The 15,530-nt window shown below is 40.7% G+C and overlaps 1 protein-coding gene across 4 annotated transcripts in view; it reads right to left on the reverse strand.

Annotated features, from left to right (window-relative positions):
• Nucleotides 1-15,153, reverse strand: part of CPSF160 (cleavage and polyadenylation specificity factor 160) — a 172,965-nt gene extending 157,812 nt beyond the window's left edge. For 3 of the 4 annotated variants that reach the window (XM_087692891.1, XM_087692892.1, XM_087692890.1), the window contains exon 1: nt 14,689-15,151. In XM_087692891.1, the coding sequence (XP_087549017.1) occupies nt 14,689-15,059 (371 nt within the window). In that variant the 5' untranslated portion in view covers nt 15,060-15,151. Of the gene's footprint in view, nt 1-14,688 lie in introns of all 4 variants that reach the window. The other variant, XM_087692893.1, reaches the window with a different exon arrangement.
• Nucleotides 15,154-15,530: the final 377 nt, after the last annotated feature.

Here is a 15,530-nt window from a genome sequence, read left to right on the forward strand (position 1 = left end):
CCAAAACTAACATATACTTGCCAATGTGAGATTCAAACAAAAGACAAAATAGTTACTTGAACATAAAATGAAACTGTGATCCAAACAATCTAGACTGACTCTCCTTCACAAGGAGGTTAAGAAGCCTATCAAAACGACCACACGTAAGGGAGGAGTTCTTGTTGTTGGACTCTGTGAAAGTGATGGAGAAGGCCAATTGGAATGCAGCTCTTGCACAAGGTATATGATGTAAACCAGCAGTGAGCAAGTGTATGTGTGAAGACTAGAACGATGGATGACAAAGTATCCCATACTATCTCATCATATTGGCAAGCTGCTTTGATATAGACACAGTGTGTGCACATCTCAATGACCTAGACTACCATATATTACGCAAAACAAAGAACTTGACACTAATCAAACTTAAGAACATGGACAAAGTTCCTAATATCCTTCATTGAATCAATGTAGGAACCACAAGCAAGATATCTAACATTTTTTCCTATAAGCATCCTATTTTGTTTGGGTGATATCAGCTCAATCCATGCAACTTCTCTTCCATTGAAACCAACCTTTGGTGAATCAAAGGGCGGTGAGGTAGTTAATCCTAAACACAAAAATTCACCAATAGAAAAGCAAAAGAAATAATGGAGCTAGAATGCTCCTACACTTGGACAAAAAGAAACATTGGCCCCAAATAGTCATAGCATGCGACACACGAGAGGCATCCGAATTCTTACGGTTAACCTCTTCTTGCAGAAGAGCACTCTCAACATCAGATAATTTCAAGGTAGCAGTAAAGGCACATAATGCAATGTGGAATACATCCCATGACTCATTAAGAGTACCAAGCAAGAAAAGAGGAGTAACATCCTCTGCAAAAGTGATGTCCTGCAAAGTCAAGTTCTTGAGTATAGCATGGAACTGGCTCAAGTGAGCAGACATAGTCACATTCTCCTTCATACGCAGATCCATAAGCTGCTTCTGTCAATACATCTAGCTCGCTGGACTTTTCTTGTCATAGAGATTTTTTATTTTATCCCACAACTGCCATGCACTTTGTTCTTCCTCAAATACATTGTAATGAACTTGTTCTATGAGAGATAATACAATAGTGGACTTGCATAACTCATCAAGCTCAAGCCATTCCTCATTTGGCATAGTTGCAGGCAGATGCCCGCTCAACCTCAATGGTTTGATCTGCGATTTCTGCACCAACAACTGCCAAATCTGGCTCTTCCAATAAGAGTAATTCGTACCATCAAGCTTAATGATGTTGAAAAGTCTATGATCAGTGGCTCCAACTACTCTCACCAATTAAGACCAAAAAGAACCAAATTTGAACCAAAATGGCTAAAACTCCATAAAGTAACAAGAAGGCCAATCTCGACATCGCATCTTGCCAAAAAATCTGACAAAATCTATCACAACAAATTTTGCCAAAAAGTCTCCACAAAGCCTAAAAATTCAACAAAACGACATGGAACAGCTCCAAAACCCCTCAAAAGGTCTCAGAACAGCATTGTCCAGCCATGAGCAGCTCTATCTTGGTCAGAGCAGCCTTAGTCCAGCAGCAAACAGCAATCGCCCAGCTTGTGTCAACTTTGTGGAAAATTCCACCCACCCTTGGGACAGCTCTGCCAGCCTTAAACACCTGCACCAAGCCTTAGATCATCTCTGCCTAGTCCTAGATCAACTTTCCCCAAAAGCCAAGCACACAGCACAATCAGCAATAGATATTCTCTGATCAGCAGCCACAACCGATAACAATTCCCAAGCAGCTACACCCTGACTTGATAAGGGTTATCTCCTGATGAAAGCTACATGTTATTCCTTTTGTATCATTTTTCATTTTTCCCTGCATTTTATCAGCTTTTTAACATATTAATTAAATTAAAAGTTATCATTTGATTGTTCAAACTTTAATTCAAGAAATTTGGGTGTTCCATTCCAAAACTTTGGTCCACACCAAAATTTAATAAATTAAATGAAACTTTTATCAAGGCTCATTTCAATAAAATTAAATGAAATGCTCACAAACTTACACATACATTAATTTTGTTTTTTACTCATAGAACCTCAAGTACTAATGGATTTGCCCATGTCCAACACAATACAAGCAATGTTCCAGACCTTCCAAGGAGAGTTTCAAAGAGAAATCACAGCCTTGTGACATGTCGCCCTCTTGAAGAATGGCAAGCATCCATGATTGCATAGAGTGTAATGGAAAACATGGCAACCATACCTTGGCAATACATGCGACCAAGTGATCCACACAAGATCTGCAACTATTATGAGCACTATAAGTCACGCCCGCGTATTCCAAAACAAAAAAGAAAAACAAGATTTTCTTAACCAAACAATGTTCATTATGGTATTCAAAATCGCAGTAAGTACCCATGTTAACAGTTACAACTTGAGTGTCATGACCACTCATCATAGAAGTCCCAAAGCAGATATATTGCCAGCAAACAACACCTGAATGAGCATAAAGTATCACCAAGAAACTTCTAGATATCCGAGCCAATCGGTTTATGAGAAAATGGAAGTCCTATCCCCTTCTTAAGCACCAGGCAATGGTCTAAACAAGCGCTCTACTATACCCATTTCAAAACCAGCCAAGGTGGGTTCCAACTCAAATGCATCTAGGTACAGTTGCAATAACTGATGTAAATCATGCTGAGTCACCCTCTCTGCTTATCTTCCTTTCCTTATGTGCCAATATATGTTCAAGAACCAAGTTCTCATTGAGTTCCTCAACCTTTGGCTGAATCTCATCAAGAATAACCTCTCACACATCTCACTAGAAAGCCCGGAGAGGACTCATGTGCAATGCACTATGAATCTTTGTAGAAAATATGCCGGGTTTGCAAAGAAAATATTGAGTGTATGAACAGAACTAACACAAAGTGAAGTTAGAAAAGAATGCCCCCCCAAAACCACCCAAAAAAAAAAACACCCACACACACACAAATGAATGAATAAATGCTAAATGAAATATAAATATAGATGTGGAAGCTCAAGAAGCAAAGACTGTCCAACAACCACTCTCTCTCATGGGAGCCAGCTGAGGAAGAACCAAAGAGGGTCATCCTCCAAGTACAGATCCTAAGTGCAGCAAACGACCAAAGTCAGAGTAAAAATCTACCACCAAAGTCGAGTAAAAATGGAATGCACAAGGCTGAAGCCAACAAGATAGCAAGTTGGATGTCAAAATGCAAGTCTCTAAGACGGGAATGAACAAACGCGGCAATGTACTGCCTGGTGATGAACTCTGGAAGGTGAAGAAGTCAGCTTGAATCAAAACACAGCCATCAGGGACAGAGTGGACATAAAACACAGGTGGAATCAAAACACTGCCAGGATGTGTCATTAATGCAGATGACAGCTCCAGAGCAGGTAGCAGCAACTGGGTAGCAGCTGGCAGGGCAGGGGCTGCAGCCTCTAGTGTGATGAGTGACAAAAAGCAGATGGTGGGACAACAGCTGGTAAAAGAACGATGAAGATGGAGAGCTTGGCACTGTAATGGAATGAGAGATCAGACGGGGGCGTCCACAACATGTCCTTACGGGATTTTTGGGGCATTTGTCCAGTAATCAAAAGAAAATGTCACTTCAATGAACAATTCTTTGGAGTTAAACTAGGACAAAATGCATGATAATTTTGTGTTAATTGAGGCCTTTAATTTAGTTAATCAACATCTCCTCTCAGGCCCAAAAAGGTGCAAGGAAAGAGCATAACTCCGCCCTCTTTTACCCAAAAGGCCCCACAAAGAGAACCATGGCAGTGGACCAATCTATTCACGATGGACCGCCCAAGGGCATAACAGAATTGCGGAGGTAATGGATATCTTCTTTTTGAATACCCCAAGTGAATAGGTCTTAAGTTTTTTAATAAATAGGCAAGAAATTTGACAATAGGAACCCCATACAAACACGTATGTGGCAAGGGTGCCACTGTACAAGTATGAAGAGGGAAAGGGGTAGATGAGGGTAACTATCAGATGGAGTGTGGTCACTGATTGGGATCTTGGGTAAGCAAGAAGTGCTCAAGAACGCCCAACTCAATGAGGTAAAAGAGAATCATGCTACACAATGCATGGGTTTTCATTTGCGAGGGATGCCTACAATCATAGGTTTCATCTGCACCAAATGCCCAACATATACACACAATGCGAATACAAACGGGTAGTGCATAATGGGGAATGCTCACAGCAAGGTGCCACATGGACAATGCTCTCAAAGAGGAATTGTTCACTTGCTGGAGTGCCCTTTTAAAATGATGAAATGATGTAATGCAATGCAAGATAGATACAACAAGGAAGGCACACCAATGCCAAAGACAAGAAGACGGTGTTGAAACCCAAAAGTACCATGATAGAAAGCAACCCCCTCTCAAACCATGGATGTCAATGCTAAAGGAGGAGGAGCTCATCCAATCATGGTGCTGAGAACCCAACGAATAAATCTATCATGGAGGAGCTCAGGCAATCATGGTGATGAGAACCCAACAAATAAATCTATCTAGAAGCACCTCAACTACAAGAGGACTAGGTGTGTCGAAGATGCAATTGTCATGGTCACATCAATAGATGCCTCAAACTCAAGTTTCAAACTCAAAGAGGGGAAAACTTGGAGAAACCTCCATGTTGATTGAAGAAACGAGACTCAACCAAGAGAGTATGGAGCCACTATGGAAGAACTAGCAAATTGTGTCTCCTGTCCAATTAGGACCAATGCATACACATAATGTTACTCCTTAAATAAAATAGAAGACCAAGGTGTAACTACCAAAAAATACTAGAACCTGCGTACCAATGCTTCATATTCAAATGCTTTGGTGTTGAGCTTTTTTTGTTTTAAAAAAGGCCAAGCTAAATTAAGAGTAAAATGCAAGGAAAGAAAAGAGAGAGAGTATTAAAATCCTAAAGGTCCTTTGACCAAGGGCAATCAGTCTATGGGCCTAACTCAATTAGCCTGAAGAGCTAAGAGTAAGCAAAAGTGCTAGATTAGCATAAAGATGTACTAGCCTAATTGACCTAAAGAAAATACAAAGTTCTAGCCTAAGGGTAGGTCCACCATTATGCACGTCCTAAATCGTGATGAGGGGGAGAAGGGGGACGAATGGTAGGCATAACAAGATGACTAGATGGCACAATGAAATATGTTAGCGATCATGTGTCATGTATGGTCATCTCCTACATATGAACCTCAATCTAAGTCAGACATATAACTTAGGAGCTTTGATAGTATATTTGTCCATAAGATTTATCGCGTTTGTCATGTAATAGCCTATTTCCCTCATTTCTAGGTAGAGATTTATTGCCTTGGGCAAGGTGGACATTATTCCAATTTTCAGTCATGGGCAGCATTTATTGAATGTCATTTGACATTTTAGGCATTTTATGTTAGTCTGACTTGCATTAAATGCAAGTCGGCCAGTTCCAACATTTTTCCTCTTTATAGTTGTCTTGCCACTGTCTTGTGCCAACCCTCCTCATCATCATCTTCATCTCTTGCCTCTCATCTAGTGTCCTCACTAATGCTCCATGCTGTGTGTAGGGGCTGATTGAGACCAGCTATCATGGGGACATGAAATTTTAATGTTGTGCTTAGCATTTTGGCTTAGGCATTGATGAAATATGCACATGTGATGTGAAAGTCAATCAAGCCACAATGACAAGCCAAGAACCTCGAGATGTCAATGGGGGTCAAAGGCAAAAGTTGTAATAAGTTAGACTAGTCAAGTACTAGGTGGTGCATGGTGTCAGTTGGGCCTAGGGCATTTATTTGACCAATAAGTGTAAGTGTGACACTAAGAACTAGGCATTTATCAATAAAACAATCATAGTTCAAGGGTCAATTCATGCACATGACCAATTGGGAATCAAAATGGCCCTGCCAATTTAATTGCGGATGGCATTACTAATATTTCGAGCAAGGACAAAGGACTAAATTAATTTTCAGAATTATTAATTCTGAAAATTTAATTAAATGGCTGAAAATGCATTTATAAGGCTGCCACTTGGCAAAATTTCCCTATGTAATTGAGGGAAAGGCTATTAGAGGCTGGTGGAGCCTCATTCCAATATTGTAGAGGTGAGGAGAGAAGGAGAGAGAGCCGCTGCTGCAATTTCCAACCATTGATCTTCAACCCAACCATTGGAGACTGTTGGGGAGCTGCCGTCGGCCATTGTTGGCTCTCTACACTCTGGAAACAGCAAGTTCGGAGCCCACAGGGGCAGGCAACTGCATGTGGAGCCCCTGTTGGTGGCAGGCTGCACCCGTTCAGCCATTTCCAGCACAGCAGCAGCAAATTTGAGCACTTTCTCGCACTATATATCAAAGATTTCTCTCTTCAGCTTTCTCTCTCACCTACAATCATCCCCTATACCTTTCTCAGTCATTTACAGCAAACCTCAATCATAAAAGGGTTTGGCAGCCACATTGGGTCCTATGCCAAAAAGTTGAAGGCTTAGTACTTGAAATCAACCATTGGAATTTGAGAAATTGCCAAAGATTTCAAAAAGCCAGCCATCCCAACTGGATTTGAGGCTAGATTTAACCAGCAAAAGATCAATTAGTGGCCAATCCTCTGTTAGATCAAGGGGCAAATTGATAAAAAGGCTTGTTAGTCATTGCTAACAGCAAGAAGTATTGAAAATTGAAGGCTTGTTAACCAGCAAAAGATCAATTAGTGGCCAATCCTCTGTTAGATCAAGGGGCAAATTGATAAAAAGGCTTGTTAGTTATTGCTAACAGCAAGAAGTATTGAAAATTGAAGGAGATTGGAGCCTAATCTCAGTATACTTCATCCAATATTAATAGGAGCTAAAGAAATACTGTGAGAGACACTGGTTTGGGGCCCAACCGGGAGTCTATTGTCCAAGATTAATGTTTGCATTTAGGTTTACTTGAAATTCATTCCTTTACTATAATTAGTGAATGATCAGGTCATTACCACCCTTGCCAAGAAGGAAGGCTGGTTTCACCAGTCTTGTATTATTCAGATTCCTCTCTATTAGGTTCCATTGTTTCCTATCGTCTCCTCTCTTCATTCCATGTTCCTTGTTCCTTTCCATTACACTCTTATAGAATAAAGTCCAATGCGAGTGGGCCACAAGAGGAGCGCGCCATACCTCTTGCAATTGAGGTGTTAGTTAAGGGGATTGTCTATAAGCCACATTATCTACAAGTCCTTACTAGGTCATGGAGGCACGAAGAGAAATGGGAGCAACAAAAACACATGTTGAAGGAGGGCCCCCTTTCAACTACTCAAGAGGGGTAACATCGGTTGGTGTCTTCAAGATCTAATGAGCATGGGGGAAGGTCTATGAGGATTACCTTGGGCCTTAGATGACACTCCTCATCCACATGACCGGAGCACTAGCAATGAGTGCAACATCTAGTCTTTTTAGAAATGTTTTGCCAAATTGGTCTAGTGTCTTTGCTTCCATCTAAAGAGGGGGGCATATTACACTTTCTAGGACTTGCCTTCCAATCGTGAGAGTTCTTGCCACCTCCAAATTTTCCATTCGTAGAAGTGGAAAATAGACCCCCTTTGAGATAGGTAACAAGAGGAGGTCTTTTTGTGGACTTTATCATGCAACCAAGCATGACGCAACATCTAGCATTCAAATTCGTAGAGAATCGGCATCGAGGCGATGAAATCACTTGCGACATGAAATGGAAGTATTTCAATGGTAGCATGTTTAAAAATAAAGTAACCTAATCATCAAATAAGTCTCGACTTCGATGCGCTAGTGGTAAGGAACTTGGCAAGTAAGCGCTTATATTCAACCATCTTGACTTTCAAATCATACCCTTTCTTAATGGAGAACTCTTGGAGTTCATAATCAAGATTGGTACATCAAGTTTAACATCTTGCCACATAGCAATCTCGATTAGATGACTCCAACAATCAAATGCTAGGGGAAAGTGTTGTAATTGTGAGTAAAACTCGCATAATAACCCCTATATTAACTTGGCATTCATTGTACCATTATCAACCTTCTATTGGCACACATGATCAAGATGGGCAAGTTGAGGATTGTGCATAGCCATTAGACCACCAACTAGGAGCCAAGACCCTCGAACTCAAGCACTTGTTGCATAAGGTTTGACAAAGTCATGAAATTCAACTTGTTAAAATTAGTCTTATCAGCACTGAAAGCAATGCTGAGTCACAATTACGGAGGGTGGGCATGGGGAGTGGATTACACTAGGGAACTTGCCCCAAAGTGACCACCATGCATCAATGAGGTATGCATAGTGGATATAGTTATGCTAATGGGCTAATGAGACATAGGGATCGTCGTTGAGTAGCCAAGAAGTCGGACAAACACTACCCCTACACCTAAGTGGCCCGAGTATTGTGGATAGGCACACCATAAGCATGTAACCAATATCCCCCACATACGAGTGGCCAAGGGTAGGCATTCAATGGCGTGCAAGGGATACCCAACACATCCACACCAAGATAGACAAGTGTGCTCACTTACAAGTAGATGGCAAATATGGTGTGGCCATGTGACATTCTTGGCAAAGCAATACCAGAATGAAGAGTGGCATGCACATGTAGGTAATATTGAAAACCTACAAAGGACCTAAGATCTAAAGAAGATGAAACTAAAGTAGCTTAGGGATATAAAAAGGAGGCTAGAGAAGATCCCAAACCTACGATGCTAGATAAAGGGAAATAGGACCTAGAACAATGGATCCAAAGATTGGAGTCTAATCCTAAGCTCCTAAAGGCGAGAGGGAGAGAACCTAGGTGCACATTTGATGAGGAAGGGACAGGAGGGAATCAAGAAAGAGTGGCACTAAGAGCATATTCAAATGAAACAAGAGGAAAAGTTGCAAGTATACCTATATTCATGCTTCTACTTCTAGAACCTCCTCCATTTACCTTCACATATTGGTACTAGTCTAGGCCTCCATGAGAGCTACAACCAACCCCCACACAGCAGGAACACCACAGAGGGCTCTCATCTCATTTAAAATCAATGGATTATACAAACATATTCATGTCCCAAAATTAGTTGTTGGCTTTTAATAATCGCATGTGGAAGATCAATTTTTACTTTCATAGGAGGTCATAATTGCAAGCGCATATCCCTTTTTGCTTGAAACAACAATCCAAGATGTGGCAAGATGTTCAACTTGATGTACCAAAACATAAGAAACATAAGATGTGGCAAGTTTAACAATCCAATTTTACTTGGTGAATACTCAAAATGCCACATTTGTGGCCCGACATAGATTACATTTCTTAAAGCAGCACAAACATTCAAGATTCATATGATAGATTTGAAAATGGCCTTGCTACAATCCTTATGTGAGTAACATCATCCTTGGGCTAACATTGCTATGGCTTTTATTAAGAATGGCCTTGCTACAATCCTTATGTGAGCAACAACATCCTTGGGCTAACATTGCTATGGCTTTGATTTAGGACATTGGCATCTCACATGGTCGCACTGGAATCCAAGCCTCGTGGTGCCATGTTATGAATTTGACTCAAGTAGTCAAAAAGCCATAGTCTTTTCTTCTTTTACACTTCATTGCTTCTAAGCAAGAGATCCTTCACTTCACTACTTGGCATTCCCCCAACTTTAGAAAGGAGGCTAACTCATTACAAGCTGAAGTCTTCACCACATCCAAGTTACTTGATTGGCTTGATAAAGCACAGAGCATGATAAGTTTAATAGGATGACACCATAGTTGCCAGGGTTTCAAAAACGAGAGGTATGAAATGGGTTTTCCAAGGTTTCATACAAGTTTCCCAAAACATAAGAAACAGGTTTCATTCGATATGAAAATTATTTAAATTTTTTATATGTATAAATGTACATTAAGTCCCATGGGCCACAACAAAATACATATTGTACATGACTCATAGGTGGCATCATAGAGAACTCTATACTTTGCTTCCATGGAAGAAGCTGCAACAGTGGACTGCTTATGGCTAAACCAAGAAACGAGAACTCATCTAAGAGAACATATATCCACCATGGGACTTTTAAGTATATTGGTCTCTATCTCAATTTGAATCTACGAATGAACTAAAGTGCAAATCATACATGTAAGTACCACTAAGAAATCTCAAGACACGCAAAGCACTACTCCAGTGAGAGGCACAAGGTGCAATGATTCAGTGAAATACCATGAAAGAATGGATGTGAAAAATGCAAGGTCAAAACAGAAATTTGTGAGTCAAAACAACTTGTCCACTACCTATAAGTAAGAAGTCTCATCATGGGGTGCAACTTCCGAATCCTTGATTAGATTAAGTGTCAAATCAAATGGAGTGGCCAATGACCTAACACCATCAAGAAAGTACCAATTAACCAACTGCAAGGTGTCCTTTTGTTGTGACACAAAAATACCATTTGAATGTGGGACAACCTCCATGCCCAAAAAGTAGAACAATCGACCAAGGTCATGTAAGAGTGTGCAACACGAGAGGAATTCAAACACAAAGAGAAAGGAAGTGAAATGATAAACTGCATTGAATCTGAAATAAGTGCTGGATACAAAAGGAGAGAGAGAATGGACTGATCAGTCCCTGCACGCAGCTCACAGCATCAATGAGGGCACCGGATCAGGCTAAAAACAATGATAGCACCGGAGATGGAGAGTATGTTGAAGACAAAGTGTGCTCAACAATCTGCAGAAAAAGAATGAATCTGCCCAGCCCACCCTTCAGCTATAAATAGCTGAATATCAGCCAAACTGGCCGACCTCCAATCTAGGGCCAAAAAATGGCCGATTGCACCAGTCTGACTGCAATAAATGCAGTCAGCAGCATCTGACATCAGAGAAAATGCTGGCATGACAGGCAACACTGACATGCCATCCGAGGGTAGTTGGACACTAGCAAGGGTTGGAGACTTTTAGCAAACCTAAGAAATGCACAAGAAATGTGCACACATGAAAGAAATGCATGCAAAACTCAATTAGAGCTCTTATGTCTCCATCAAACTCTAACAAAGCTCACAACCAAGAGATGATTGACTCACTAAATGAAATAGGCAAGCTAACAGGCCAATCGTCTCAAAAGCAAAAGAGAGTTGTGTCTAAATAGATTGAAGTTTGAAAGTATGTGAACCCGTAGTGATCAAATCATCCATGCAAGGCACAATGTAGCAATCCCCCTCTAAATCCTTAAATATGTATTGGTTTGGATCATTACCAACGATCTAGCAAGATTGGTCATTAAATAACTAATCAACCAATATACCAAGCCCACAAGGCTTGCTTCAACCCGTTGAGTTTCCTACAAGAGAAACACCTTATCATTGTTGCCAAGAACAACGAAGCCAAGTGACTAAGCCACATAGATCTCCTCTTCCAGACTACCATTCACAAGGCACTTTTTACATCCATCTAATACAATGGCCACTTATGATGGGCAGCCAAACTAAGGAGGAAGTGGATGGATGTCCACTAATGCAAAAGTCAATACCTATCTCTTTCCGGAAACCTTGCACCATTAAGCAAGTCTTGTACTAGTCCAAAGCACCATCTACCTTGTACCTAACACAAAAAGTTCATGTCATACTAATCAATTTCTTGTGAAAGAGTCCAAGTCCCATTTCAATCAAAACTCTCAAGTTCCTCGTTCATGGCTAAACACCAATCAAGATCTCTAAGAGCCTCCTTCCTTATCTCAAGCTCACTATGCAAGATAGCCAACTGTGAAGACTAACTCATTAAAATACACTAGAGCAAACCTTGGGGAGTATCCAAGTACCATCTAAGGGGGTGTTAGAAGGAAGCTGCCAAAGTCTCGCATGGTCTATTGGTACCAACAAGCCAACAAGTCCCTCGAAGGTCTACAAGTAGACAACTCTGTGATCCAATCAAATGTGTAGAGTGAATTGTGCTCAAAAGGCACAAGAGAGGGTGTCTCATCAATAAATGGAAGAGAATTAAGGACATCCCTTTCATCAAATGTGATATCTCACCAAGTATAGATCTTGTTTGTGTAAGGATCAAACACTCATAAGCCTTTGCCTCTATAGAGTAAACCACAAATAATAGCAACTCTACTCTAGGAGAGAGCTTCGGCCACTCCTCATCTAGAGTGTGCATGTAAGCTCGACACCAAAGACACACATGGGCAAGAGAAGACTCCTTATCATAAAATGCCTCACAAGGTGCTTGATGAGGTAGGTACAACCATTGTCAAGCTTCAATTGAGGAGATACAAGTAGAAGCTTTGGAACAAACAACATAGAACAAGCCATATTCATGACTATCCTATTATGTCATTTCCACGACGCCATTTTGTGAGGGGGGATTGGCAAAAGACAAAAGTCATTTAATACCATGCAAAAACTAAGTGATATTCAATTGAACAAACTTGCCTCCACTATAAAATCAAAATGTTCCTAACTGAACACCAAGCCACACCCACAAGCAAAATAAGCAAAAGCCTTGAGCTTCTCCTTTAGAAAAAGACCCATATATAGTGTCAAGAATCATCCACAAGCAGCATATAGTAAGTACTACGCACTAGTAAAGGATGGTGTGGGTGACTAGCCACTAAAAGCCACTTGCTTAAGAGCCTAGAATATTGCATGGTTAAGGTTAATGTATTTGAGGTTGGCTTTCTATAGTGATAGCCAACAACGATCGATGGCGATAGCCAGGACCACTTAGTCATAACCAAGAATCCTATGTCTCATGATCACATGAAGCACATTAAGAATCAAAACCCAATATCACTATGTTCAAGAGAAAATCTAGAATGGAGAGTTAGAGCTAGTATACTATCCCATAACGGACAATGTAGCAAACATTGTCATGAACACGCTTCCATTGCCATTGCTTCTTTCTCATTTGTGTTTGTTATTAGTTCAAGTACACTCAAGAAGCAAGAGGAGGTGTTAACAATCATTGTTATCTCAATTGTAAGTCCTACACTAAGGTAGCAGGACATAAGGAGCTTTGTTCAATGTTAGTCGCTTTGTTTAGTTTGGTCTTTTTGGACCATCATTTTGTCAATGTCCTCATTTTTGGGGCCACCCATACTTTTGAGCCTTAAACACTTACTAGGCCAATTTAGATCAATGCACATATTTATAGGCACCTTCTATCAATTGGGCATTCACTCATCAATCAATCTTTTACCTTTTGCCTTCTCAATTCCAATGCCCACACTACAACTACGCCCTGTAGCATGTGCCAAGGTTGTTCATGTATCGACCTTCTTCATCATCAATCTATGTACTTTATTGCCTCATCTTTCTCTTCCATGTTCTTATAGTCTAGTTTTCCTCTTCCAATGCCATTTTGACCTGACTCTCACCTAATGACTCTTTGGATTTCACAATATTACAACCACAAAAGATCCAACAACCTTAAGAAGTCAATCTTTTGCCCCACATGATATGCTTTGCGAGAAATTAGTGAGCTAATCACTCATTCTCGTAAAATGAATATTTATTCATCCAAGTTTGATTTGAAGATGGTTTCCATATACTCAAAAGGCAGGTCATCATAAAATGCATACAAAACCAAAAGCTACAAAAATCAATAGTCCTTTTATGCTTAAGAAGGAAAATACTTATTTGGATCATTTTAACTTAATCTTAATCATGACCGCTAAGGTATCATCTCAATAGTTACATATTTATGGTCAATGCCATGATATGTCTTTTGCTAGCGCTGAAACGCCAAACGCCTAAAATGGCTGAAATGTTTCGTTGAAACACAAAACACCCTAAAGTGAAATAGCTAACTAAAACATGATTTTTAAATGGAAAATATCTTTTTTTTCCTTGCTTTTTTTAGGATTTTTGTACGCTTTGTTTATAGGATACCATTCTTATTGATCTTGTGTACCCAAAAAAAGACATCATTTGTTGACATAAAAGGATTTGCATGCTATAAATGCATAAGTTGGAACTCATTGTTTATAAAGAAACCTATGTCACATGTATTATTCAACCATTTCACTTGGCGTTTCGCTTGGGACATGCCCAAAGGTGAAACATTTCGAGGTAAAACACAACATTTCAATGGTGAAATGTTTCGCAGGTGAAAATATTCACGATTACCCTGATGGTCACTCGCTCCTAACATTGTACAATAAGAAATCCTCAAAATGGTTTGAAGCAATTGGACATCAAGAACATATCTTTTCAAAGAATGAGATTGTTCAATGGTAACTAGAAGACCATTTCAGAGCAAAATATAGAAATCAAATGCAATAGCACTATGACAATGTCTTTATATTTTTATGAGACCCTATGGCACCTTTCTAACAGGACATAGTGAACTTTGGCCATCATGCCCAGTTGATGCCTGCTGACTAGCACCATGTACACCGCATGCAAATTAAGATGCACACTACCATCGTTAGACTTATAAAATTATCCGTACCAGCATTCCTTGGTCGTTGTGCTAGTTGTGATGAGTGCCTACATGTATAATAAGATGGCAATATGGTATTGTTTTGTCACTATTAAGGTCAGCATGATAAGCTGCATTTCAAAGCATGAGACATGTTTCATGACTGAAATGTTTCACCTCTTTGGCAGTTTAATGTGGGGCCTGCCTGGTACTAAAATGTCTCAAGCTTCAAGGGCACAAAACATTACAGAATGGTGATGCTAGTCGCTAATTAGGTAACTTTGCATCATTAATAAGGTGAAACATGGAAGATACGGAAATGCCTGCAAGCCAGATAATTGAGACTCGCCTGTGACTGCAGACAAGCTCAAGCCAAGCTGCTGATACGCCGACCATGACACCGCCCCGCCTAGCAGCAGAGGGGGGAGCGGAGCTGCCGGTAGACTTGATGGCTTTGTCATCACCTTCTTCCACTCGCACTTTGTAGACCTCGAGGACGTTGGCCTTGGAAATGATGAGGTTAGGGAGGGAGGGCAGAGGGGGCCCTTTAGGAGTGCTGCGGAGGGTGGCAAGCATGATAGAGCCATCGTCGGTGTCGTCCAGGCTGGTGACGGGAGGAGCGGAGGGTTTATCGGAGCCAGGCGAGTGCGTGAGGAACGCGGAGCAGCAATTCTCCACCCCTGTCGGGGCCTGGAAAAGCTTGTACGCTGCGTAACTCATTTCGTCCCAGGCAGACAGAGAGAGAGAGAGAGAGAGAGAGAGATGGCGGGCAGGCGAAGGGCACTTGAATTTCTCTTTTACCTTAAAGTGGCTTGTGGAATTTCTGGCCCTTCTCGATTTAGAAGTTAAGGGTGGTAAGTCTATAATGGATTGCCAAGGGGGCAAAATATTGCAAAGGGCATTACACACCGCCATTGCCTGCCTAGATACTGCCCAGTTTGTGAGCACAGAAAAACTTGACTTGGGCAATACACACTGGGCAGCAGACATATTTTTCTACCTAGCAATTGTCCGATGTCCACCCATCCGCATGTGTTTACACGCCGCTCACCACTTGGCCGTCGATCACTTTCCAACCTAACATAAAAAATCAATATTAATCAATTTAACACCAAGCTTTTATAGTAGTCACTCTCTAATTATCGCCACATTAATCAACATTGATCACATTGTCACAAATTAATACAATTA

This window comes from Lygodium microphyllum, chromosome 14, assembly GCF_053477565.2.
Source record: "Lygodium microphyllum isolate KBCC chromosome 14, Lygodium_microphyllum_v1.1.10, whole genome shotgun sequence".
NCBI classification, from domain to species: domain Eukaryota; kingdom Viridiplantae; phylum Streptophyta; class Polypodiopsida; order Schizaeales; family Lygodiaceae; genus Lygodium; species Lygodium microphyllum.